General features: G+C 51.8%; 2 protein-coding genes across 3 annotated transcripts; one reads left to right on the forward strand and one right to left on the reverse strand.

The window, feature by feature from the left end:
• Positions 1–716: 716 nt before the first annotated feature.
• DDX39B (DExD-box helicase 39B) lies at positions 717–14071 on the forward strand. 2 transcript variants are annotated; one of them, XM_079780801.1, is made up of 11 exons: positions 717–864; positions 1978–2307; positions 3358–3485; positions 3828–3920; positions 7193–7376; positions 8856–8974; positions 11095–11226; positions 12430–12539; positions 12633–12777; positions 12911–13058; positions 13859–14071. In XM_079780801.1, exons 2-11 carry the CDS (start codon positions 2097–2099, stop codon positions 13873–13875), a joined length of 1287 nt encoding a protein of 428 aa, XP_079636927.1. In that variant the 5' UTR covers positions 717–864; positions 1978–2096; the 3' UTR covers positions 13876–14071. The 2 variants fall into 2 exon arrangements, with proteins under 2 accessions (XP_079636927.1, XP_079636928.1); XM_079780802.1 differs by lacking the exon at positions 717–864 and adding an exon at positions 913–1462.
• A 117-nt stretch (positions 14072–14188) lies between these two features.
• MCCD1 (mitochondrial coiled-coil domain 1) lies at positions 14189–15884 on the reverse strand. Its single transcript, XM_079780803.1, has 2 exons — positions 14970–15884; positions 14189–14484 (listed from the first exon to the last, which is right to left on the reverse strand). The coding sequence occupies exons 1-2, from the start codon at positions 15129–15131 to the stop codon at positions 14302–14304; spliced, it is 345 nt and encodes a 114-aa protein (XP_079636929.1). The 5' UTR covers positions 15132–15884; the 3' UTR covers positions 14189–14301.
• Positions 15885–27551: the final 11667 nt, after the last annotated feature.

The following is a 27551-nucleotide window of genomic DNA, read 5'->3' on the forward strand; positions in this document are numbered from 1 at the left end:
CTCCACTCCTCACTGTTAAATGGTTGTTTAATAACAATTACAGGGCCAAACGTTTGTTGTCATTTTTGTCAAGCAGCAGACATCAAGTCTGGTTTCTATAGCATATCAAAGACAGGGTATCAGATGCTTCATTCACGAAAAAATCCAGGCTGAACAATGGGGCTATTGGGGTGGGGCTAAGAACATTCTAGCGCCATTAACAGTACTTAGGGAATGTTGCATAACCCTCAAGCCCTGTCATTTAACACTTGGGGCCCAATCTAGACCCCGTTCCCACTCTGAGTTCGGAACGCCTTGACTCGCAGCCCCTGCCCACTCGCAGCTTAGGGCCCTTGGGACATGTGCTGTATGGGCCAACACTGCTTTTGGGCAAATGTCAGGCCGCGGTCCCCACGGCTGCCTATCTCCAGCGCGGACGCCCCAGGTCACCTTGACTACCGGGCCGAGGACCCCGTGGGAACCCGCAGCCTCGCCAGCCTCGCTCGCCGCAGAGGGGTGCCCAGAGAGAAGACCTGCGCGGCAAGAACCTAAGCGAGGAAGCGAGGGGCGTGGAGAAAAGTGGGACAAGAGAAAGGGGATGCTAGTGGGAGGGGATGCTAGTTTCCTCTATGTCTTTCGTTACGGGCAATAGCGAAGGAGTTAGAAGCGGCTTTTTAAAAAACTTCAGACAGGCAGCTTCTAAAGGCAACCCCAGGGCCCCCGGAACTACAGAACCACGGAAGGTCCTTCTTCCGGTGCCTGGAGCCTGACGCTAGCAGCCGCGAAGGCGGGAGGCCGGGGTGGAGGGAAACTGGGAACCGGAAGTGAAGGCAGATTGCCTCCTTCGTCGCTGTTGCTGCCGCCATACGCGTTCGCCTTGCTCAGGTAAGATTTGGCCTTCGGTACCATCCATTTCCATCTGCGTCTCCCTGCAGCCATCCTACCGTATGGAGTCCTGATACCCCTTCCGCAGGCGATGGCCTGGTCGCTGGGGCCTCGTTGGGTCGTTATTTCCATCACTTGCATCCCTTTCGAGAGCAAAGAGCTCCTGGGGAGCTAAAAAGGCTCAATCCAAGATGGTGGCCTCGCGCCATTGTGTCCCCTTAGCTCTCCGCTCCTCCGGCGGCCTCGTTCCCTAAAGGCCCTAGCGACGGGGAGAGGCGGTGCTGGGCGGGGCTCCCCTCGTTTCTGGGTCCTCTCGGCCGGCGTGGGACTCGGGGGAGCCCGCTTCTGGGCCTCGTTGGACTTCCTACCTCGACTGGCCCACGTTTATTGGGAGCGCTTTGCCAGCGCTTTCGGGAGATGTGTGTTTTCGGACTCTCAGCTGCGGAGTGGCGCCGCGGGGGTGGAGGCGCGCGCTAAAGGCTCCTGCAGCCGAGGCCGTCCTCTCTGCCTCGGACGCACTGTGTGATGGAGAGGTGGACATTGCTTTCGGCGGAGCCACCCCCGCCATTGGCTGATCCCACGGAGTTCTAAGCCGCAGGTGGGGTTGCCGAGGGGGAGGCTGGTGGGCTGTGGGGTGAGCGGCAGCCACATGATGTTTTCATGTTGAGAGGTGAGCGCTCTGCGCAGTGATGACCTTCATCTATCACCCTGGACTGATGGCTGCCGCGCGGGGGCTTGACAGCTGGAGGCCAGGGAGCGCGGGTCTTCCGTGCAGGGTTTCGGGACTGCCCCCCTTCGCTCCGTCTCCACTCCTGGCGTCTGCTTTCCTCACCTGTTCGTTTTCCTCGCTGTTAGGGACGAGTTCCTAAGCTGCTCTCCCACCATCAGATCCTAGTCTTGCTGGAGTCTGTGACCTGACCACCTCCCCTGGAACCCTTTTCCCAGCCCCTAGTACTCTTGCCTTTGTGTTTCGTGTTTCTTTGTTACTGTTTCACCCAGGTAAAGGTTTCATAGTTTAGGGAAAGTGGGAAGGGCGTGGGGATGGAAAAGAAGTGGCGAAGGCTCTGCTCATGACTGATGTCCTTTTTTTCCCGTTTTTGTTTTTTTTCCTAGCTCTTCTGTCAGAAACGAGTGTATCTTCTATTCCTTAAGCCCCACTTTCCTCCTTTGTTTTCACTTAATCTGCGTGAACCCATTCAGAGACCCTCCCTCCTCCCCCTGTCGGCCCAGTTATGGCGGAGAACGATGTGGACAACGAGCTCTTGGACTATGAAGATGACGAGGTGGAGACCGCAGCTGGGGGAGATGGGGCTGAGGCCCCCGCCAAGAAGGATGTGAAGGGCTCCTACGTCTCCATCCATAGCTCTGGCTTTCGGGACTTCCTGCTCAAGCCAGAGTTGCTCCGGGCCATTGTTGACTGTGGCTTTGAGCATCCATCAGAAGGTAAATTTTCTCTTGGGCATAGAGTACTCACAAGGCACTTGAATGATCCTGAAAAAGATGTGTTCCTGGTCCCTCAGTGATACAGACCTGCATTTAGGATAGACCAGGAAGTAAGGAAGTCCCAGGAGTCCCAGAAACTGTTTTAGCACTAGAAGAGGTTTATATCGGTTGTCTTTTATTCATGGTGCATGAAATTCGTGCACTGGGTGGGGAGGGGGTCCCTCAGCCGGGCCTGCGCCCTCTAGCAGTCCCAGAGCCCACAGGGGACGTCCGATTGCTGTGGGGGCTGGAAAGGCCACCGCTGCTGTGCCTGCCAGCCCTGAGCCCGGCTTCGGGCTGAGCTGCGTTCCCTCTGGTGGTCAGTGCACCCCAAAGCAACTGGTTGTTTCGCCATTTGGTCAATTTGTATATTGGCCTTTTATTATATAGGACAGGATAGCATCAAACAAAAGCAACTTACAGGTCTGCTGTTCATTTTTGTGACTGGTTTTTCCCCTTCTAGCTTTGAATTTTGTCACTTTAACTTGTAATTTTAAATATCCAGAGAGGAGTTGGTTGCACTTTTAGTTCTCTCTCGGGCCAGGCCAACTCTGGTCTCCGGACACCTTTATGGCTCTTCTAAAGGTGGTTGGCTTCTGGGTCAGGTACCAGGTCCTTCATTTAGTGCAAGGTTGCAGGGTTCCATGATCCAAAGGATGGCAGTCTAAGCAGGAGATATGGCCTGTAGCAGGCATGCAAATGCCATGGGTTGTTTAAGATGAAGGAAAATAAGGGCAGCCAGGGCCACCAAAGATGGGCTGTTGATAGATGCAAATGGGTGGTTGGGGGGGGGTGGCATGGCAGGGGGTTTGGTTGGTGCTGGAGGAAGCTAAAGCTAGAAGGGACTAGGAGGGTCTGATTTGGAGATGAATTTGAAGGAGCGTAGAGTTAGAAAGTGTCTAGAAATTGACAAAAACCACTTAAGAATTTGGTGGCATGAAATGGGTGTGGCTGGTGAAAAATGTTATCTGGAGATTGAAGCTCTATTTATCTTTTTTCTTCTATATTTAGTTCAGCATGAGTGCATCCCTCAGGCCATTCTGGGAATGGACGTCTTATGCCAGGCCAAGTCGGGCATGGGAAAGACGGCAGTGTTTGTGCTGGCGACACTGCAGCAGCTGGAGCCAGTTACTGGGCAGGTACAGTTGGGGAAAGTGTCGGGGCGGGCGTTGGGGTTAGGAATGTGGGGCAGAGTGTTTTTAGCTCAGCTACATGATGTATTCACAACCATGGGTGCTTGTTGCTCAGATGACCTCTGTCGCCCTTGAGGCCACGAGGAATATTTTTTTTTTTTATTCCTCACCGACCCCCCCCCCCCCCCCCCCGCCCGCATCTCAATGGGGAATATTTTGTAGTAGTCATGGGGTTAATGATTTAGATCTCAGAATTGAAGTCATTTATGATCTGCCAGGTATGTTTTTGTGATAGTCACTTCCCCAGAGGGGTAGTGAAGAGAGACTTTCTTTCTACTTACCCCCAAGGTGTCTGTGCTGGTGATGTGTCACACCCGGGAGCTGGCTTTTCAGATCAGCAAGGAGTATGAGCGCTTCTCTAAGTACATGCCCAATGTCAAGGTAAGCCAGGGTAAAGAGACGGGGAGAATGAGGGTGTGGATAGTTGGAGGCATTTGGGACTTACAGACCATCAGTCTTCATGTCCCACAGATGTTAAATTCCAATACCGTACGTGAACCTCAATTACATCTAATAGTTAGTTCCTGCAAACTTATTTTTATTGATTTCAGAGAGGAAGGGAGAGGGGGAGAGAGAATCATTGATCGGCTGCCACCTGCATACTCCGTACTGGGGATTGAGCTCTCAACCCAGGCATGTGCCCTAATGAATTGAACTGTGACCTCCTGGTTCATGGGTCAGTTTCAGTCACTGAAACACCACCAGCTGGGTTCCTCCTGTCTTATTTTTAAACATAGTGTGTAAAGATGCTTGTGTATCACGAGACTGGGTGGTTGGACTGTGGAGGAAGTTTCCGCAGACCACCCTTTTGCTTACTGCTTTCTTAAGCTGACACTTTGAATCGTTTCAGCGTGCTTTGGGTAACAGTTTGAGAATTTGGGGGTGTATGGCAAGAGAATGCTGGAACTCCAAAATGGCTCTAGTGTGATGTGAATTTTGAGAATTATTTAAAAGTGGCAGAAAATTAAAAATTTCTGGGAGCCATAACAAAGTTGGCTTAAGTTCTCCATGGTATAACCTTGATGTTTATAACCTCCAATCTTCCTGGTTAGGATGGTGTGAAGAATAGTATATTTTCCTCAAAAAATTAAATGTGAAACTGCCATTTACCCAGTGATCCCACTTCTAGGAATATATCCTAAGAAACCCGAAACACCAATCTGAAAGAATATATGCACCCCTATGTTCATAGCGGCACAATTTGCAATAGCTAAGGTCTGGGAACAGCTCACGTGCCCATCAGTAGATGAGGGGATAAAATATGTGGCACATTTATAGCATGGAATACTATGCAGCAGTGAAAAATAAGTATCTCTTACCCTGTGAGAGCATGGAGGGACCTGGGGAGTATCATGCTAAGTGAAAAGTCAGAGAAAGACAAGTCTCACATGATCTCACTCATGTGGAATCTAAGGAACAAAATAAACTGATGAATGGAGTGGATCCAGAGCCATGGAAGCCTGGAAGAGAGTGCGGAATCTCGGGGGGAAGGGGCAGACAATAGGGTGCTGAAATCCTGGGGTGGGGGCGGGCTGGAGGGGGTCAGTGGGGGGGGGGAGGGGGACATATGTAATACTTTCAACAATAAAGAATTATTTTTAAAATTGTATCAGTACTAATAACATACTGAGTGAAGCTTAAAGTCTGTAACTCTTTATGGTTGAAAATGAAAACTGCCTCCAGGTTATGGCTTTACTAACCAAAGCTTTATTTCAAAAACAAAACACAACCCTGCCGGTTGTGGCCCAGTGGTTGAGCATTGACCTGTGGAGGTCACAGTTTGATTCCTGGTCGGGGTTGCAGGCTGGATCCCCAGTAGGGGGTGTATAGGAGGCAGCTGGTGAACGATTCTGTCTCATTAATCTTCCTATCTCCCTTCCTCTCTTAGAAATCAACAAAAACAAAACACGAAACAGACAAAAAGGAATACTTTTGTTCAGATTGTTATAGTTTTTCCTGTTATACACGTTTTTAATTGACTTTTTTAGAGAGAGAAACATGGATGTGAGGATGAAACATTGATCAGCTGCCTCTTACATGCCCTGTACCAGGGATAGAGCCTGCAACCCTGTTACTATGATTTAGAAATAAGGTTAACAGCTTAAGTGTGGTGCTGCTGGTAGCTGCCTGGTGAGAGGGCCTCCGAACGCCCACGGCCTCACAGTGAAGGGTTGTGTTCTCCCTCTGGCCCTGCTTCCGGAAGCGAGTCACTGTTACCATCTGAAAATGCTGCTGGTTTTGTAAAATGAAGTGTTAGGCACTGTTTCCTCAACTGACCAATTTATAGGCCTTTTTCACTCAGCTCATTTACATTGTTGTTTTGAAACATTAATTCTAATTCTCTAAGTATGTTCTGAATGCTGTATATATGTAGGCGTCCACATTATGTTTACCTCTGTTTTTACACTGTCTGTGTCAATAGCATTGACTTCTGTCCTTTCTCCAAGCAGTTTTGTCTGGGTTGATTCTAAAACTTGGAAACCAGGAACCAGTTTCCATTGTTAAAACTATGGAAACATTTATCGTTGAGCTCTGTGGACTGCACTTCCTCCTAGCCATTTGACTAGGTGTATAGGTCCAACTCATCACCTTTGTGCCTATATTCTTGGTGTCCAGATCAGATACAAATTGTCATGACACTTTCTTTTGCCCAAAATTATGCTACAGTGACTTGAAGAGGCTGGGCCCGTTCTACAGAATGCCCTACCTCTGGGTTCCTCTGGTTAACTCTCTTAAATCCTTACCCGAGGGTATGTTTTTCATTGATGTTTTTGTTTTTATTTTTTTGAGAGAGAGGAGGGGCGGGGGAGAGAGAAACATTGATGTGAGGGAGACAGCCATCGGTTGTCTCCTGTAGGTGCCCTGGCCCTGACTGTAATCGAGCCTGCAACCTTTTTGGTGTATAGAACGATGCTCCAACCAACTGAGCCACTCTGCCAGGGCTTGTCTCGTTACTCCTTTGTGGTAGTTAGCTTGTACTTTCCTCCCAGTACTTCCTGTGAACAGATTTTTTGGCAAGAATTCTTCATGGGTATCCTGTGCACCTCCTGTTTTGTTGTAAACCTGGTGTCCCACATTTAGTGATTTTAGATTTACTGTAGGACGAGGGTTATGATAGCCTGATTCCTTGATTGATCTTCCCCTCTTGAAACTAGAAAGCAGTTTTTGGTGTTATATTGTACTAAGTCCCAGATCCTCAACAACCATTCCCCTAATGGTTTTAATATGGAGTATAATATGGTTCGCCTGAATCAGTAATTACATAGGGCTTGTACAAAGGAGTTTAAAAATCCGGGTTGAGTTAGGAAAACTTGGTATTCCCTGAGCTTTGTGGTGATCCTTGACCTGGTGATTCCTGCTGCTCTCGTTCTTAGAGCAAAGCCTGATCTCAGAGTCCTGGGAAGAAAGTGGTTAGGGTAAGGCGGCGGGGCTGGAGGCTTGTGCTGACTGCTCAGGTCAGCCCTGTAGCCTCAGGCAAGCCACTGGCTTCTCCCTCAGGGTTGGGGATATAGTAATTTTAGGCTGGATGGCCCTTAGTGTTCCTTTTAGCTCTGAAATGGTCCAGAAGTGGCTTAGATGGAGCTGGAAGAACGGGGGCTGTGGAGAGACTGGAATCAGTGTTTCATTGTGAGACACTCTCTCCCCGCTGGCAGGTGGCAGTGTTTTTTGGAGGTCTGTCTATCAAGAAGGATGAAGAGGTGCTGAAGAAGAACTGCCCGCATATCGTCGTGGGGACCCCTGGCCGCATCCTAGCCTTAGCTCGAAATAAGAGCCTCAACCTCAAACACATTAAACACTTTATCTTGGATGAATGTGATAAGATGCTTGAACAACTCGGTGAGTGGCAGTGCTGGGACTGGGCCTTTGGAACAAGTGCTGTTTGGTTGATACAGGAGCACTGTCGTGCAGGACGACCCTTCATTTGCCACCCTCACGAGGGCGCTGGCTCCCTTGGTTGGTCTTGATCGCGCTCTTTAAGCAGCTGTCGTGCTCAGGTGCCAGGGCCAGCCTGACAGGTTGAACCGGGCTGAGGTAGGGAGGTGGGAATTGAGAAAAGACAGACAGACAGGAGAGCGGGATCGGGCGGACTACAGGTCATTGAGAGACTGCAGCGAGTTTATTAACTGCGTAATGCCTTTTATACACAAACACTGAATAGGAGGTCTGTCAAGAGGAATGTATTCTTTGTTCCTCTTACGCTAAGGGAGAGACAGAGCAGAAGGACAAATTCACGGTACAGCAAATCAGGCAGATTCTCAGTACAGCAAATCTCAGTAAATAGTTACAGACTTCTTGGTAAGCCATGAAAGGTTGCTCTCATTCTACTGATAACCGCCATCCCAACAGGCCTGGGAAAACTGTGGGTAGAGGACAGCCTTGCCGGTCCCTTCGGGTGTGTCAGCTTACACCCGGTCTCCAACACTCGGGGAGAAGGGCGTTCTGTTCTTCCATTCTGTGCTGGGTGTTTCTTTATCTTCGAGAGGAAGGACTTCGCTGGCAGTGACCTCCGTCACATCACCCTTTCCTTTACAGATCCCTCTACGGGATGTCTTAGGGGAGATGCCAAACTGTAGGGGGGATGGTCTACCCTCTGACATCCTCGCACAGCATATATCCTGAGACTTTCTAGCTGAATAGATCTGTAGACTTAAGTTACAGGGTTAATGTGGAGGGTGTTGCTGGGCGTTTGTGTGGCTTGGTATTCTAGTGTGCTAAGTGGGGTCACAGAAAATATTCTGTAAGAACTCACATTTGGTGAAGGAGAGAATAGGGGTGGATGTAGCCTTAGGGGTCAGCCATTCCAAATGATCTTTGGCTGTTCTAGATGGCAAGCTATGAGGTGGGCTCCAGGTAGGGATGTCATGTTCCCTGGCTGGTAGGAAAGTGACCCAGAGGAAGCAGGGAGCAGGCTGACAGCTGGAATGCCCAGGTGTGCCGTACTTGGAGGGAGCCGGGGCTTGGGGAGGGGAGGGCGAAGGGGCTTGTAAAGTGTTTTCAAAGGGCTTATTCTTGGGGCCTCGTGGCGGGCTCTCTCCCTGTTTAGTTGTAGGCTTTGGGGCTTCCTCATATTTCTTGCCTGTTTAAAACAAACACACAACTGGATTCTGATCCCAAATCTTGATTCCAAATTCATTGCTTTTTTAAACGTATTGTATTATTACTATGGATGTAATTTCGTGAGGGTGAGAGGAAATAGAGTAGAGAGAGACCTGAGGCAAATCTTGCCTCGAATGGACTCTGCTTGCCCGTTTCCAATGGTCTCGACCTCATTGGGAGGTCTTTGTGACACATGCTGCTTTTTCCCTTTCCTCGTAGACATGCGTCGGGATGTCCAGGAAATTTTTCGCATGACCCCCCACGAGAAGCAGGTCATGATGTTCAGTGCCACCTTGAGCAAAGAGATCCGCCCCGTCTGCCGCAAGTTCATGCAAGACGTAAATACCTTCTCCCTTCTCTCCCTCCACTCCCGCCCACTGCCTCCTCCCCTGCGGGCCCGCTCCCTCCAGACTCCCTGTCCTTCAAGCACCAAGAAGGGCACGAGCCCATCTGGGAGTGATGACTCCTTGAAGAGACCACAGAGGCAGAGACAGCTAGCGTTAGGGTCTGCGCGGGTGCCAGGGACATTCCGGAAGACTTGGTCGGGTTAACGTGAGAGCGGGTAGTGTTCGACTTTTTTTTTTAAATCACAGCATTTTTGAACCTCTTCTCCCTTTTGGGGGAGGGCAGGGTTATCTGCCCTACCACCCACCCATCGTCTCCTACACGTCCCCTACAGCCACGCACCCTCAAGGTGGCATCGAGCATACAACTGGAGCCTTCTGCTCCCCAAAACTCGTAACCTCCCGGTGGCAGGAGAGCAAGAGAGGGACAGACAGATGGCAAGGCATGTGCAAACGAAGAGCAAACAGCACAAATGAATCCGCTCCCTCCCCACCTCCAGGGGTGGGGGCCTTTGGCACCTCAGTCCCCGATCCCCTACGCCTTCCCACCCGAACCTCCTCGCACCCACGTGGAACCTCGGTTGATGAGCCATGAGCAGCAGCAGAGAGAAGCACTGGCGCAGCGGGGATTCAGACGGCACCGGCGCGGATGGCGGCAGCGGAGGCCGCGGGGAAACCTGACCAGGAAGATGAGGACCAAACCAGCCTCTTTTTCTGTTCCCGGTTTTTTTCCTGAACCAAGGCGTGCCGTGCTCCTTGTTTCCACCATATGTGTGGGGTGGGCGGAGTGTCCTGACGGGGTGGTAGCTTCCCCCTTCTGTGTAGTGCTCGGGAGAGGGGGCAGGGAAAGGGAAGCGCCCACTTGCTGTGACCCCGTGGGCTAGGATTGGGCCAGGCGCCCCGTGTAAGCAGCGGAGTGTCCTTTGCCTCTGGCTCTGCTCCTCCCAGCTCCTTGTCTGTAGCTGGACTTGGGCTGCCGTGAGCTTTGGAGGCCACAGGCCTTTTTGGAAAGCCTGCCTCTGCGCCCGGCTTCTGGCTGTCTCGTGTGACACAGCCTGTCCCCTGGGTCTCCAGTTAACTATGCTCCCCAGGTGGTGAAGGTGCTAGGAAATGTGGGCTCTGGAGTTGGCTTTTGTCTCAATTTCTATCTTTAAAATTTTTTTATTTTATTAAAAAATGTAATTTGTCTTTTTTGATGCTACCTTCCTCCCCTTCAAGGGTAAAAACATAAGTGCATATCTGCAGCTCTGAATTTCTTTTAAAAAATACTTTATTGATTTCAGAGAGAAAGAGAGATAGAAACATTAATGATGAGAGAGAATCATTGACCAGCTGTATGGGGATTGAGCCTGCAACTCCAGGCATGTGCCCTGACCGGGAATCGAACCACGACCTTCTGTTTGTAGGTCGACACTCAACCCCTGAGCCAGGCAACTCTGATTTCTTAGCACCACTTACTGATGCCTTCCCTGTGACACTGCCGACGGCTGGAGTCTTAGCTCAGGACCAGTGTCAGCTAGAGCCATGCCCTTGTGGTTGAGGGCAAGTTGTTTCTCGTTTTGAATCGTTTTTGCTTCTCCTTCCGTGGCATGTCGGTCGTGTCCATCGAGGGAGGGGTTCCCAGCCTCTTTACGAGGGTGTGACTCCCAGTGGAGAGAGCACTCAGGGAGCAGTCCTCCTCCCCGCATTCTTAGACTTGCTGGATGGAGTTATTCTGACGTCCAGGCAGTATTTCCCATGCTTTCCCAGGTGTTTGAATCCTGTTTCCCTTTGAGAATCTTCTACTGACGTTCTTTCCCCGCCTCCATTTGAGGTAATGGCATCTTGCCATGGGGTGGTTTCTCTGCTCCTTTCCCTCCCTGCAACTTCCTTCCTCTGACAGTTTTCAGTGGACATTCTTAGAACTCCATTGATAGGAAGGAAATTAGGTCCAAGGTGGAAGAGACCATGTGAAAATGGGCATGCTTTTGGGAGTGGGGTGAAGTTTTCAGTCTTTTCTTCTCCCCATTCCCCCCATGGGGTGTATTGGAGATCAACTTCCTCCACCCCCCCAGGTTTAACCCCCCCACTCTGCCCTCCTCCCGTTCCCCACCCCACCTCCCCCTCCCCCTCAGCCAATGGAGATCTTCGTGGATGATGAGACGAAGCTGACGCTGCATGGGTTGCAGCAGTACTACGTGAAACTGAAGGACAACGAGAAGAACCGGAAGCTCTTTGACCTTCTGGATGTCCTTGAGTTCAACCAGGTCAGTTGTTCCAGGCCCAGTGGGAGGATGAGCACGTCTCCAACTGTAGCAGAGCTGTGTGTTCGGCCCCCTGTTGTAGAGGACACCACGTAGGTGATGGGAGAGGATGGAGGAGACAGTCTCAAGGGAAATCTTTTTCTTTAAATCTTTACCTGAGGATATTTTTGTAAACTTTAGAGAGAGAGAGACATCAATTTGTTGCCTCGCTTTGTGCACTGCAACCAGGGATCGGACCTGTAACCTACCTATGTACTCTGGGAATCAAACACAACTTTCCTTTTGGTGTACTGGACAACGCTCCAACCGACTGAGCTTCCAGGCCAGGGCTTAAGTGAAAAAAATTTTTTTAAATATATTTTTATTGATTTCAGAGATGAAGGGAGAGAGAGAAACATCACTGATGAGAGAGAATCATGGATGGGCTGTCTCCTGCACCCCCAATACTGAGGATTGAGCCCGCAACCTGGGCATGTGCCCTGACGGGGAATCAAACCATGACCTCTTGGTTCATAGGTCAATGCTCAACCACTGAGCCACGCTGGCTGGGCATGAAATTCTTTTAAAGTAGAGTATAAATGTCTTAGAGCTGAGCATGAGCAAGGTGGGAGCTGCTGTTCTGTTCCGTTGCTGGCACAGACAGGTACTCAGTAAATAAAAGCAGACCTCAAAATAAAATCCTTAAAGGGTTTTAATAAGGTTGTAATGGCTCTGAAATGTCTTGATCATCTGTTTAGGTTTTTAAATTTGTTTTTCATGTACTATTTACTGAGGAGATGTGTTTCATCACTTTACCTATTAATGTAGGATTTGTATGTGTGTGTTTTTATTTCGGAGAGGGGGAGAGAGAAATCAATGATGAGAGAGAATCATTGATTGGCTGCCTCATGCACACCCCACACTGGGGATCGAGTCTGCAACCCAGGCATGTGCCCTTGACCAGGATCGAACCCAAGACCCTTCAGCCCACAGGCCTATGCTCTATCCACTGAGCCAAACCAGCTAGGGCTATTACTTAGTTTATTTGCAATAAAATTTATCTAGACTTGGGGTAAGGTTACATTTAGAGCAGAAGAGGAAACATATGATAGGGACTGAGGAATTCCTTTAGAAGAGTAATTACTGAAAATTCCTTTTTCATATAACCCCACACGTGTATGGACCCACATCACACACACACACACACACACACACACACACACACAGGTGGTGATCTTCGTGAAGTCTGTGCAGCGCTGCATCGCTCTGGCCCAGCTCCTGGTGGAGCAGAACTTCCCCGCCATCGCCATCCACCGCGGGATGCCCCAGGAGGAGAGGCGAGTTGGAGATGGGGAAGATACTTTGTGTTCTTGGGAGGAAGAGACTTGAGAGAAAGGACGCATCATTTTCTAATTTCCTTTCTCACAAAGGCTTTCTCGGTATCAGCAATTTAAAGATTTTCAACGACGAATTCTTGTGGCTACCAACCTGTTTGGCCGAGGCATGGACATCGAGAGGGTGAACATTGCCTTTAATTACGACATGCCTGAGGACTCGGACACCTACCTGCATCGGGTAAGCCCCGCACCCACGGGCCGGTCAGTGACCTCGCCCGCCCCTCATTTTCTGTGTCTTCATAGCATACATCTTCCCTCCTTTTGGGTGTTGTCTTCTGGGTCTTCCTGTCCTACCTTCTGTCTCCTTCCAGGTGGCCAGAGCAGGCCGGTTTGGTACCAAGGGTTTGGCCATCACGTTTGTGTCAGATGAGAATGATGCCAAGATCCTCAATGATGTGCAGGATCGTTTTGAGGTCAATATTAGTGAGCTGCCTGATGAGATAGACATCTCCTCCTACAGTGAGTATTGATCACATGAACTGCCCCACCTCGTGAAATTCTCCTTGTTCCTTACTGTGTTTGACTTAAATCCCATTATGTGGGTAAAGCCCCTAGTACAGTGGTTCTCAACCTTTTCTAATGCCACGATGGTCTTAGGCTCTACAGCAGCGGTTCTCAACCGCTAGCAGGGTCGCCTAAGACCATCAGAAAACACAGCTATTTACATTACGATTCATAACAGTAGCAAAATTACAGTTATGAAGTAGCAACGAAAATAATTTTATGGTTGGGGGTCACCACAACATGAGGAACTGTATGTAGTAAAAGGGTCGAGGCAGTAGGAAGGTTGAGAACCACTGCCCTGGTACATAATGGGCACCTGACTAGCTCAGCCCCCTGAGCTCGACACCCTGTTGGGATGTTTAGTTCACGTCCACTTGGGATCTCTTCACTCCCCCAAGTCTGCTCTTTAGACCAGACTCTGCACAGGCATCTGCATGCATGAGCATGTGTTCTGCCAGCCTCGCCTTTTCGCTCTCGTGTCTTACTCTTTTCCTTTTCTTTTTTTAAATAAATATTGATTTCAGAGAGGAAGGGAGAGAGAGAGAGAGAGAGAGAGAGAGAGAGAAACATCAGTGATAAGAGAGAATCATTCATCGGCTGCCTCCTGCACCCCCCACACTGGGGATCGATCCTGCAATCCCATTGCCCTGACTGGAAATCGAACCGTGACCTCCTGGTTCATGTCTATGCTCAACCACTGAGCCACACCAGCCGGGCTCTCGTGTCTTATTCTAACCGCCACATCTTCTTTTCAGTTGAACAGACACGATAGAGGACACAGCGCCTGTTCCGGAATGTGCCGTCTGTCCCTCTTCAGGAGATGACACCAGGCGTGGGGGTGAAGGAGACACTACGGCCCCTACCCCTGACAGCCCAGCCCCACCCCGGCCTTCCCTCTTTTGCATCACCACTTCTAAGTCCCCGCTTCCTTATTTGTGAGAACTTTTTTTAACAAAACAAAAAACATGCGTCTGTGGTGTCTAAGTGCTCCTTTTATTGGCTTTGGGTGAGGTGGTTCTAGGTTATTGCTGTGGGCCAGGGAGACTGCGGCGGTCCGGTTCCCGCTGCTTGCAGCCTGGCCCTCTGGAGGCGTCTTCTGTGTTTCTTGGTGGCTGAGAGGCTGCCGTGTCTCTGACGTCTCGGGGCAGGTGGCGTGCGGTGTTGCCCACGTCGGAGGTGCGGTGGGCACCAGAGCAGCCTAGGTTCCTCCGCCCAGGCTCTCGCGGAGTCTCCTCATCTGCTCCTTCAGCTTCTGGGTCTTGAGCACCAGGGCCTGGGCCTCCCAGGCCCCCTCCTGCCCTTCCTGCAGGGCCTGGGCCAGCTCCAGCTGCTGCTCCAGCAGCTCCTCTGCCTGGGCTAGCTCAGCAGGGAGCCCAGGACCCTGGGGGAGGGGTGGGGAGGGAGCATCAGCCACGGCAGGGGGCAGGGGGCTGGAGGCTGGAGGCTGGAGGCTGAGGCTGTTGGTGTCAGAATTCTGCCTCCAGTTTTTGACACCATTCCTTTAAGGGTAGCTTCCTGTCTTGGGCATAGGCCTTTTGGGAAGCAGGGGCTAGGGCAGATAGAGATCACTGGCTCAGGGGCTGTAAGGACTGCCTGCCCCTTCCCCCATCCCCCAGAAATCATTAACTTAATGAGGGGAAATGTCTGCTCAAGGACAGTGGACTGCCAGCAGGGAGTAAGCCCTGAGGTCTGGAGGGGTGGGGGTGGGGAACACTGGGAAGCCGAGAATTGGAACTAGGCAACAGACTCCAGGGGTCTGGGTTGGTATCTGCTCTAGGCCTGTGGTACAGGATGAGATTGGGGGACCCCCCCCCCCCCCAGCACAAATCTCCCCTCACACCTACTCTCCCTCTTGGTGCCACTTACCGGGGTGGCGGCCCTCATCTTCCCACTGCCGGCGGAGCTGGCCTGCTCCTTTGTGCTTGTCTTGGGGCTCTGGGAGCAGCATCTCTGCGAGCCGCCAGGGGCCAGCGGCCTGGAAGGCAGGAGGAGGCGACGGCTGCAACACCAGAGCCAGGGCAGGACCATGGCGGGCGAGGCAGGGAGCTGTCAGCTGCCAACTGCCACCAGAACTGGCTTCTGCCGGGCGGGCCTTGGCCTTCGTCTTGCTTCAGTGCCTGGCCCTGCCCCTGCACTCACCTCCCTCCCAGCCTGGCCCTAGAGAGACTCCTGTTCCTGATGTGGAGATACTGCCAGCCTAGGCAGAGCTGGCGTTAGAGCACGTGCCCAGCCCGTTTCCTTAGCTCTGGCTTCTTGTTCCTCTCCATTCCCTAAGGAAGGAAGCACTGTCCAACCTCAGTTCTCTGTCTCCCCTTCGGTTTTCAACCTGACAACCCTTTTATACTGATACTAGAGGCCTGGTGCTTGGGATTCGTGCATGGGGGTGGGAGTGGGGGGAGGTGTCCCTCAGCCCAGCCTGCACCCTCTCCAATCTGGGACCCCTTGGGGGATGTCCGACTCAACCTGGGACTGCTTGCTCCTAATCGCTCACCTGCCTGCCAGCCTGATCACCCCCTAACTGCTCCGCTGCCAGCCCAATTGATGCCTAACTGCTCCCCTGCTGGCCTGATCGCCCCCCAACTGCCCTCCCCTGCCGGCCCAAAGGCCCCCAATTGGCCTCCCCTGCCGGCCTGATCTCCCAAAACTGCCCTCTTGTGGTGGCCATATTGTGACGACGTGTGAAGGTGTCGGGCAACGCCACCTAGGCTTTTATTATATAGGATGTCCGCATGACAAAAATCTCAGGCCACAGAAAATACACCAGTGTGAGTCAGTTTACTGCGCTAACATCTCAGGACATTGTGCTGTGAATATATATATATATATATATATATATATATTTATATATTTATATATATATATTTATATATATATATATATATTTATATATTTATATATATATATATTTTTTTATATATATATAAATATATATTTATATATATATAAATTTATAAATATATAAATATATATATATATATATTTTTTTTTTGCGTTTATTGCTGGCAAAATGGATGATTAGCACAATTTTAAAACAAAGAGGCCATCAAGAGTGCTAATGTTGCTAACATGTGAAAGAAACATCATAGGCGGTTTGGTTAGCTGGTGACAGCAAGTGAAAATGCCCCAGGCTGAGTGGAAAGACACCCTGGAGCAAGTGCTGAAAATGACTCTTGAGGCTTGTATAGGGGTGGATCGGTACATTTAAGAAGAGAAGTGTTTGGCCCTGACTGGTTTGGCTCAGTGGATAGAGCGTTGGCCTGCGGACTCGGGGGTCCCAGGTTTGATTCCGGTCAAGGGCATATGCCTTGGTTGCGGGCGCATACCCAGTGGGGAGTGTGCCAGAGGCAGCTGATCGATGTTTCTCTCTCATCGATGTTTCTAGCTCTCTATCCCTCTCCCTTCCTCTCTGTAAAGAATCAATGAAATATATATATATTTTTTTAAAAAAGAAGAGAAGTGTTGTTTATAGATTAGACAGCACATTTGGCATGCACTGTACATAAGAAAGATTAACATGGAATCATTTGGGGGTCTGGAATGAATTCATTTTACATTATTTCTAAAGGAAATGATTTTCAAACAGATCGCTTCTTGAACAGCCTTCCGGAACGAATTACGTTGGAGAACAGGTTCCACTATGTCTGGTTTTGCCGAGGAAGCTGGCTTGGAGGGTTTCATTCAGCACTCATGCATCCGGCAGGTGTCTGTGCTCCAGGCCCCACAGCTGGAGGGTTCAGACCCAGGTCTACTTGGCTTGAAGACTACCCATTGGCCTGGCTCTAGTCTTTTTTTTTTTTTTAATTTCTTTATTGATTAAGGTGTCACATATTTGTCCTCATCCCCCCATTCCCATCCCACACCCCTCCCCATGGATGCCCCAACCCCCTGTTGAACTTAACCATTGGTTAGGCTCTTATGCATGCACACAAGACCTTTGGTTGATCTCTCCCTTCTCCCCCCACCCTCCCCTATCCTCCCTCTGAGGCCCGATAGTCCGATCGGTGCCTCCTTGTTTCTGGTTCTGTTCTTGTTCATCAGTCCATGTTGTTCATCATTTCCCCTAGATGAGCGAAATCATGTGTCACTAGAGATGTACTTATAAGAATTGAATGTGCGACGGGCAATAATAGTTATGCTGACAGGCAAAAAATCAGTCTGTAGTGAGTTTCTTTCTGGACCAACAGTTCTTTTGAGACCCAATATCAATGTCCACCAGTTCCTTATGAGTACATGTCGGCACTGACCCCTCAGCTCTGGATGGTGGACAAATGGTGATAATGCAGGTCCGACTCCCTCTGGTTTGGTCTCGGCCGGACCCAGGGGGGGCACGGCTTCACCCGGACCCGGGACCCAGGCTCACCCGGATCCAGGGGCCCGCGGCCTCGCCCGGACCCGGGACCCAGGCTCACCCGGATCCAGGGGCCCGCGGCCTCGCCCGGACCCGGGGCCCCGGCTCACCCGGATCCAGGGGCCCGCGGCCTCGCCCGGACCCGGGGCCCCGGCTCACCCGGATCCAGGGGCCCGCGGCCTCGCCCGGACCCGGGGCCCCGGCTCACCCGGATCCAGGGGCCCGCGGCCTCGCCCGGACCCGGGGCCCCGGCTCACCCGGATCCAGGGGCCCGCGGCCTCGCCCGGACCCGGGGCCCCGGCTCACCCGGATCCAGGGGCCCGCGGCCTCGCCCGGACCCGGGGCCCCGGCTCACCCGGATCCAGGGGCCCGCGGCCTCGCCCGGACCCGGGGCCCAGGCTCACCCGGATCCAGGGGCCCGCGGCCTCGCCCGGACCCGGGGCCCAGGCTCACCCGGATCCAGGGGCCCGCGGCCTCGCCCGGACCCGGGACCCAGACTCACCCTGACCCAGTTCCCAGCCTCACCCGGACCCAGGGGCGCGCAGCTTCACCCGGATCCGGGACCCAGCGGGGTTTCGTCTTCTTGATCCCATTTCCTGTTGGTCAATTCCATCTCAGTAATTCCTTCGGCCATTTTCTCAGAGCTCCAGGGCAGCCGCCGCAGAACTCGTTGGGCGGCGGGCTCGGCGAAGCTCCGGTGTGCCCGGTGCGCGGCAGCGGGCTGGTCCGGGGTGGCTGCGTCGGCCCTTGGGTCTGCAGCGGTGGCCAGTCACCGAGCGTGCGCACCTGGCCGCTTCCGGGGCGTTGAGATTCTTGAAGGACTCGGAGGTCAGCAAGCGCGGAGTCTCCCACCCCATGTCTCCCAGGGGCTCGTCTGTCCGTGCTCGGCAGCGAGTGGGACCTTCCCCTCAGCCGGAGACCGCCGGGGGAACTGCGCCGGGCACGTTCCAGGCCGCCACTGTGTCGTCTGAGCCGTAGTTCTTAAAGTGTGATCTTTGGGTCACCGGCATCAGCATCATCCCGAGTACCCCTCTCTTTTATTCTAGTTGTAGAGCATCTGCTCAGTCAGCCCTCCGGTGGTTCTGGATGGTGTCTGCTCCGCTCTCCCGTCGTAGACTCAAAATTGTTGTGGTAGGCAGCAATCAGGCTTCCGCCCTATGCCTCCATCTTGGTCTTCCTTTGTATAGTTAAGTCTTGATTGTTGTTGGTGTCGCTGGGAGGAATTGTCCTCCAGGCCAATTGGCCGTGCAGATCCTCTGTGTCTATAAAGGAAGAGTTGCTGTGTAGGAGACAGATTTATGGGCCGGGTCTTGGTGCAGCAAGGCTTTGGCGCTCATTGATTCTGCCTCTGGAATGTGTCCTTTATGCGAGTGGTTGAAATCTGGTGTCATCTCACACCGACCACTAGATGCCCTCGTTTCTGGGTCTCCAATGGTGTGTAGGTCAGCTACTACCTGAGACCACTCAGCAGGACTTACGGCAAAAACTGCAGTTTCCTCCTCCTGTCTGAGCGTCCCTAGAGCAGTCCGACTAGAACCGCAGTTTATCTGGTCAAGCTGCCATAGGGCAGGCCACCCACATGCAAAAGCTGTTGCTTGGAGCCCAGGTGGGCCTGCAAGACGTGCGGGGCGGACCTGCAAAACGAGCGGGGCAGGTCCCAGGGCGGGGCGGGTCTCAGGGCGGGGCGGGGCCTCAGGGCTCCACCAGGCCATGGCGAGGCGAACCGCACTGGCTGCAAGTCTGCTTTTTCTGTTTTCCACGTTTCCAAGCCCCCTCATTCCGCACTCCAGCGCAGCAAACACTGATTGCTGGGCGCACCTCCACAAGGAAGTCACTCCCACTCTCCGACAGGAAGGCCGAGAGTCCAGCCTCTTCCCGCAGGCGTCTGGGGAGCTAATCTCCCCTAGGGTTGGAGCAAAAGCCACAAGTCCCTTCCCCCGACCCACGCGCCTCCGCACCTCAGCTCCTCCAGAGTTCGCTCTTTCCTCTTCTCTCTTAGCTGTAAATCCACCATTCAGCCAGCTCTCCTGTGGTTCTGGGTGGCAGACGCTCTGTGCGCGGCGAAGTTCCTTTGTTTAACTTTGAAATTGCTGTGCGCGAAGTTCCTTTGTTTGACTTTGCTGCCTTCTTGGTCCTCCTCTCTCAAAATGGCTAGAGGACTTGAGTGTAAGACAGGAAGTCTTAAGAATCCTCTAAGTCGGTGTTGGCGGTCTCCGGGGCCCCGAGGATCTCAGTGGGGAGCTGGGCCAGGTCGGTGACGCGGGTGGGCCCGTCTCGCAGAAAGATGGTCTCTTCCTTCACCGAGAGCCGCTGCGCCGAGTCCGCGGCCGCCGCCACAGCAGCTGCCGCGGCGCCCACGAGCTCATGGCCCCGGCTGCGGTGCTGGCTGAGAGGAGCCGCCGCCCGGTCTGGGGAGACGCGAGCAGGAGTCGCCGCGCTCACCAGTCCATCTTTTAGTTGTTTTTCCAAAACTGCCATGCGAGGCAGCAGATCAGCCGTTCACCTCCGCCGCCATCTTTTCCACTGTGCTCTGGCTCTAGTCTTAATTCCCCCTTAATTTTCCTTCCTCTTGCGGGCTCAGCATGGCCTGTCCTGTCCCTGTTGCATATAATGTTGTGGGGTTTGCCTTTGGGAGGTCTCAGCACTGTGGTTACCACTTAAAAAAAGTTTGTATTGATTTCAGAGAGAGGAAGGGAGAGGGAGAGATAGAAACATCAGTGATGAGAATCATTGATCGGCTGCCTACTGCATGCTCCCTACTGTGGATTGAGCCCACAACCCAGGCATGTGCCCTGATTGGGAATCAAACCGTGACCTGGTTCATAGGTTGACACTCAACCACTGAGCCACACCAGCTGGGTTACTAACACATTTTTAATATATTTCTGTGTTTACTCTTGGTCCCTCCTTGAGATTATAAGTTTTGTGGCCAAGGACAGGGACTTGATTTTCACAGCTGCATTTCCATTGCCCCCAAAGGGCCTGGTTGTTGATTTTAAAGCATCTGTTGAGTGAATGAATGAGTGAAGGCATCCTCAGACTGCCCCACCAACACAGACACTACACCCACAGGGACATACCCATGTACACACACTGACATACTGACACACATTCTCACACACGCACTGCTACACACCAATACAGATACCATAGCCATGGGGACACATATACACACACACTGACATTCTCACACACACGTTCTCATACGCTCACACTAATACACATTCTGACACACACTAACATTCTCATACACTGACACATATTCAGACACACACACACATGCATAATTAAAGCTTACTTTTCATTGAACATTATGTTGTGAATGTTTCCCATGTCATTATGCATTATTATTTAAAAATTTTTCTCCAAATTATTGTGAAAAATTTCAAAGATACTTAAAGTTTGAAAGAAGAGCACAATGGTCACCCAGGTTTAATCATTTTAATATTTTGCCATATTTTCTTTATGTAATTATTAGAGGTCCAGTGCACAAATTCATGCACCACTGGGGTCCCTCAGTCTGGCCTGTGGGATTGTGCCAAAACTGGCTTTCCAACATCTCCGAGGGGTCCCGGATTGCGAGAGGGCGCAGGCCAGGCCGAGGGACCCCACCAGAGCATGATCGGGGCTGGGGAGGGACGTGGGAGGTTGGCCAGCTCTGGAGGAACCGCTTTGGGAGGGCTCCAGGGTGTGTCCAGCCCATCTCACTCAGTCCGATAGGCTGGACCCCAGCAGCAAGCTAACCTACCGGTTGGAGTGTCTGCCCCCTGGTGGTCAGTGCACATCATAGCGAGTAGTTGAGCAGCCTTAGCATATCATTAGCATATTACCCTTTGGTTGAACAGACGACTAGGCACTTAGCATATTAGGTCTTTATTATATAAGATTTCTATAATCTTGGCTAAAATATTTGAAAATTGCCTGCCAACATCATGATCCTTACCCCTACACATTTCAGTATTTGTCTCTTGAAAAATAACCTTTTTTCTTCAAACACTATTATTTTAAAAAATATATATTTTATTGATTTTTTACAGAGGGGAAAGGAGAGGGATAGAGAGTTAGAAACATCGATGAGAGAGAAACATCAATCAGCTGCCTCCTGCACACCCCCTACTGGGGATCGAGCCTGCAACCAAGGTACATGCCCTTGACTGGAATCGAACCCAGGACCCTTGAGTCCACAGGTCGACGCTCTATCCACTGAGCCACACCGGTCAGGGCGAACACTATTATTATTAGAGTGAAGAAGATAGCAGCAATTCCCTAGTGTTGTGAAATTCCAGTGACATCGACTGTGTCATCCTGCAACGCCGTTCGTTTGCAGCAGAGCGGCACTCAGGAGCCCTTTCCGCTCAGGGTCCCAGCCCTCCCGGCAAGCCCTCATGGCAGCACCGCGGGGAACTGAAGAGTAGACACTTTCTCCCGCCCCCTATTACTGTGACTTCACTCAGGCTTGGAAATAAATCCTCCTCTTTGGAAACGGCATCTCCCTGTGCACACAGTCTCCCACAGGGTGGGCGGCACTGGGCTCCCTGACCTCTGGCCCCGCAGCAGGACGAGAGGAGCCCGGGCAGGGTCACGCCTGGTGCCCCAAGGTCAAATCTCCGACAGCAGATGCCACAATGACCTGTTGTGAGCACAGTCCCCCTCGGGGGTAAGAGAGGGCCATGCACATCCGCTAAGACCCTCTGCCCCAGGCACTGCACCCCATAACCAGGGGTCAAGAAAGGCTCCACACACAGGAACTAAGATAACCACCCCAAACCTCATTCCCCTCGCCAGAGCCCAGTGAGAGCCCCAGCCCCCTGCTCCTCCCACCTCCCTCACACACCACCATCTGCCCTGAATCCACCAGGACTAACCTCATTCTGTCCTTTCCCCTGATTGTCTGTCCCCAAACACCCTGCACGCTCCTCTCCACAGGCCCGCACACCCCTCCTCTGTCTTCTCTCCTGCCCCCTCACACTGCACCCCCAGACTTCTCAGCCCAGGATCAGCCAAACTTGCGCAGCCCTCCCCAGGAGGTCCCTGCACGCGCAGCCCTGACAGACCGGGCCTCCCTGAGGGCGCCCTTCCTCTGAGGCCCTCCCGTGGGGTCTCCTCTCCCTCTGACCTTGTGCCTCGGGGCTGTGGTGGGTGGGGTCCTTGCTCCTCAGCTGCTTTGACCCTCCCACCTCCCTAACACCCCCTAATCCAGTGATGGCGAACCTATGACACGCCTGTCAGCACTGACACGCGTAGCCATTTCTGATGACACGTGGCCGCTGAGGCGGCCGCATGCCGAGGATGAAACATTTGCTGCTCCTGAGGATGAAACATTTGCGAAATAATGTTTTTTCCTCAAAGTGACACACTACCTGAGTTATGCTCAGTTTTTTGGCGAAGTTTGACACACCAAGCTCAAAAGGTTGCCCATCACTGCCCTAATCCATCATCAGATTGGAGCCCCCACCCCCTCATTGCAGGTACCCCCGTTCCTTTTAGCTCCCAGCTCGCTGTCACTCTCCCCAAAGTACTCCCTCCTCGATCCTCGATGCTTCCAGCACAATCAGAGGACGTCTAGGCCAGTCCGTGGAGCCTGTGGGCAGTGTCCTTACACACAGAGACTTGGGTGCTGCATTGCGGTTCAGGACCTTGGACAGGGAGACAGACTCTGAGTTAGTGGGCCGGCCCATCACCTCTGGAAACCGGGAAGCAGAGCAGTTTCTCCGGCTGGAGTAGGAGATGCTGCAGCAGGAGAGATGAGGGGCAGGAGGTCCGAGAGGTTCCATGGGTGGGGGGTCGGTGCTGCGGGGGCCACGTTCCAGGGCCCAAGTCGTCCTCTAGGAGCTCAGGGGGGCTCCAGCTGACAGCCAGCAAGGAAACGGGACCTCAGTCCTACTCCGCAGGAATCTGCATTCAGACAACCAAGCAGACGGGCTGGGCAGTGGGTGCCCCCAGAGCCCCGTGAGGAGCAGAGACCTGCCCACGCCTGGTTCTGGCCCCGGGAGGACAGGGGCTGCGCAGCCTACACGGCGGTGAGACAGTGAAGGGCCGTGTGTAAAGCTGCTCGGCTGGTGGTGACTGTACAACAGGGACAGACCACGGCCCGGAAAGGGGCTCTCAGCCTGCTGCTCAGCCTGAGCTCCTCTCCTCCCTGACCTCCCGCTCGGCTCTCCATGGGCCCCGCTCCCTTGTGGTCCCCTCAACCTTGTCATTGTCAACAGCCCGTCCTTCCACAGCGGCACTTCCCGCTCCCCATCATCCCGCAGGGCAGGGCGGCCTAAGCTCTGGAAACTGGTGCGACTACTGGATCGGGCCTTGTAATGTAGCATCAGCAACCCATTCATCACTAATGTGCCTGCTTCCCAGGCCAGGGTCCATCGTGTGCTACACCAACCCCAGCAATCCTTTGACCCCACCGGGATCCCCACTTATTATCCTGCCACCCATTCTCTGCCCGCACCCCTCGATGTCCTCCTGTTCCTTAAATTCCATGGTGCGCCATTTCCGTCCCTCCCTAGGCTCTCCCGTGCTGTCACCCGCTTGGAAAACTACACAGCCGGTGACTTCCCTCTGCCTGGCCTGCTCCTGCCCCACGAGCTACAGGAGGCGGAGAACCACACAGCCACGCGACGCTGCCACGTTAACATCATGGCCCAGACCACCCGGGCGCCACACCGCTGCCCACAGTCATCCTGGTCCTGCACGGCTCCCTCAGTCTCCCCCATCCTCCGCTAGACATCCACCCTCCTTCCCCATCTCTTACGGCTGGTGCCCTTGTTTCCTGCTTCACTGACAAAACTAAGTACATTCGAAGACAATTATTACAGAAATCTCCAACACCGCCAGCTGTCCACATTCCTGGCCCGAGCCAGTCCCTGCTGGCGCTCAGGCCTCATCCCTCTCGTATAATTAGAGGTGTTGGTCCAGCAGTTCGTCCTCTTTGCTGTCCTTTATCATTACTTTTTGTTTGTTTGGTTGGTTAATCCTCACCTGAGGATATTTTTCCATTGATTTTTAGGGACAGTGGAAGAGAGAGGAAAAGACAGAGAGAAGCATCAATGTGAGAGAAACACACCGATTGGTTGCCTCCTGCATAAGCCTGGACCAGGGTCTGGGCCGGGGAAGAGCCTGCAACCAAGTTATGTGCCCTTGACCAGAATCGAACCCGGGACCCTTTGGTCGGCAGGCTGATGCTCTATCCACCGAGCCACACCGGCCAGGGCTATCATTATTTTTTGTTCTCAACTATATGCATGTGGAAACCATGAAAATGCACACCCCAGTCCTTAGGAGGAGGAAGCATAATTGACTGATGGTTCCAGCTGGGACCGTCTGAATTCTATTGCCATATTTGTGCTGAGGCCACACTTCCATTGGCTGATCTGGCCAGTGACTGAGAACAGCAGGGAAACTAAGGCAGGACCATTACTCCTCTGAAGGTTGAGCTGGGCTCCAGGCTCCCTGAACGCTCCTTACTCTGCCCTGGGTCTAGGACGCCTCCAGCCCAGCTTCCTCCTTTCTCTCCTCCACTCGGATGCAGACTTGCATTGAGATCTGATGGTTCCCCCAAGCTTTCTGGCTCCCTCCACATTCTCTCTTGCAGGTGTTTTCTCTAATAATATCTGGCATATTTAATACTGTACTAGTGTCTGTTCTTCATACTAACACAGTGGTGTCAGGAGTGGTCCAATAACACAGGCCAAAGACGGGGATTTGGGCTTATTTCTCCCACTGCCTGCAGACCAAGAAGGTGTCGTCCAGGTTGGTAGGTGGGGCACATGACGGCAGCTGAACAGCTAGATGTCACTGGTGGTGAGCTGAGAAAATGTCTTGGTTCAGGGGAATGCTCTGGAAAGTGTGATGATAGAAGGGTTTGTCCATCACGAGAGTGAGGCAGGGGCATGCCTGCAAAGACCGCAGAGTTGGCTGGCTACTGCGAGCTGTGTGGATGCCCTAGGAAGGATGATGAGAATCTGAAAACCGTTAACAAACCATCACTGGTGAGTGTGAGAGCCTGTGCTGCAGTTATAGAGAGGCCTTTATGGCATGCACAGGGCAGCAGGCAGAGTTGAATGGCAGCTGAATACATAATTCATCTAGCTCTCTAGATGTCTGGACACTCAGCCAAGTCAGGTCTGTCAGGTCAACTCATTAGTCAACAGCCAAATATCAACAGCACAATGATTGAAATTTCTTTTGAGAGCCAAATTTTTTAAACTTAAACTTCTTCTAACGCCACTTCTTCAAAATAGACTCGCCCAGGCTGTGGTATTTTGTGGAAGAGCCACACTCAAGGGGCCAAAGAGCCGCATGTGGCTCGAGAGCCGCAGTTTGCCGACCACGGCATCAGGTAAAAGTCAAGGCCTTAGATTCTGCAAATTGGAACAGGTGATTCTGATGGATGCTTTCTGGACCTTCTGGACTTTTTGAGGAGGCTTGCCCTTCTCTAGGAATGCTTAGCTCTTCCACTCTGCAGGCAGATGCTGCAGCAGCCTCACCTCTATGGGTAGCCCACTCACTAGCTGCCCCTCCTTCTTTCCTTAGCCCAATAACGGGCCAAAACCCCAGCATCATCCAGCAAGGGAGACATAGTAGGGTAAGTAAGGGGGAGGGGAGAGGCTTTACCTACAACTAATTGCAAGAACGTAGCCAGCATGTACATGTAGGAGCCCAAGGAACACTTCGAGGTTGGATTTTGAAAGGCCAGTATGCCAGGTAGAGAAGCAAAATTTGATTGGCTTTCTCAAGGCACGAGTTTATCAAGTACTGCAGGGTGTGAGGCTGGGGTGGCTCTATGCAGACTAGAAAAAACAATGTCCAAAAAATAAAAAAACAATGTCCAGCTCTCAATAGTGTAGACATGACTTAATTGCCCTGGTAGCTGGTCTCATGGTCTAATTAGCATATTACCCTTTTATTTATATAGATAGGATGTGACATACTGCTAATGTTGGGGGCAATAGTGTAGACATGACTTAATTGCCCTGGTAGCTGGTCTCATGGTCTAATTAGCATATTACCTTTTATTTATATAGATAGGATGTGACATACTGCTAATGTTGGGGGCAATAGTGTAGACATGACTTAATTGCCCTGGTAGCTGGTCTCATGGTCTAATTAGCATATTACCTTTTATTTATATAGATAGGATGTGACATACTGCTAATGTTGGGGGCAATAGTGTAGACATGACTTAATTGCCCTGGTAGCTGGCAGAGAAGAGGAAAGAGCCTGAGGGAAGCTTGCATATGAAGTGGGCCATCGGGTCATGCTCCACAAGAGGACCCAGAGGGCACCTTTTTCTCTAAAGGTATCAGGAATGTGCTGGTGTGAGGCACTGGCATCACCAGGAAGGTTGGTAGTGTTGTGCTTTGAAGGCCAGGGATGATGGTAGGAAAGTGGTCATAGAGTTGGGCTCATTATTTGTGGGAAAGGTATGACCCTGACCCTGAAGAATTCAAGGCTGAGTGGTGGGTTGGTTTTGCCTATTAGCTCCATTAATCCCTAGAATTCAGGAGGCCACAGTAAGTATAACAACTCTGGAGGAGTCGCCTCGAGAGCTTGACTTGCAGGCACTTGTGGAGGAGGCTTGTCAAGCATGGTGTCTCAAGGGCCCAAACCCTAGGAGAGTGGATGTTGAGGGATAGTCAACATGGTTGCTGCTTAACGTCTACGGTTTTAAAAATCAATAATTGAGGAAAAGAAGGCTGCAGATTGTTGCATCCATAAAATATCATGATTCCTTTCTCAGCTGCCAGAACTGAGCCAATTTTCATATTCAAAGTCCATTGATTGAAGAGATATTCATATCCCCAAGAGGAAGGAATTGGAGCACCATGAAATATATATTATGACAGTTTTCCCAGTCCTTGTGGGAAAGAGCCTAGCACCATTTACTCAGGTGACTGTACCCCGGAGAAAGAAAAACCATAAACTTCAAGGCCTATAAGACATGTTTAAGTTGACATTGACATCCACAGCATCAATCAAGCCCATTATAATGGGGGATTTCAGAGGTCAAGTAATAATGGAGTCCCAATCAAAGTCCAGCTCAAAAACGGACCATGTTTCAGAACCTCCTAGTACATAATTAGGTATACTAAATACCCCGA

This window comes from Cnephaeus nilssonii (genome assembly GCF_951640355.1).
Source record: "Cnephaeus nilssonii genome assembly, chromosome: 9".
Lineage (NCBI taxonomy): Eukaryota > Metazoa > Chordata > Mammalia > Chiroptera > Vespertilionidae > Cnephaeus > Cnephaeus nilssonii.

Coding starts and splice junctions, on each gene's coding strand:
- DDX39B (XM_079780801.1), top strand. CDS start 2,097: ATGGCGGAGAACGATGTGGACAACGAGCTCTTGGACTATGAAGATGAC. Junction 11,227..12,429: donor ATGTCCTTGAGTTCAACCAG/GTCAGTTGTTCC, acceptor ACACACACACAG/GTGGTGATCTTCGTGAAGTC. Junction 12,778..12,910: donor CGGACACCTACCTGCATCGG/GTAAGCCCCGCA, acceptor GTCTCCTTCCAG/GTGGCCAGAGCAGGCCGGTT.
- MCCD1 (XM_079780803.1), bottom strand. CDS start 15,131: ATGGTCCTGCCCTGGCTCTGGTGTTGCAGCCGTCGCCTCCTCCTGCCT. Junction 14,485..14,969: donor AGATGAGGGCCGCCACCCCG/GTAAGTGGCACC, acceptor CCCCTCCCCCAG/GGTCCTGGGCTCCCTGCTGA.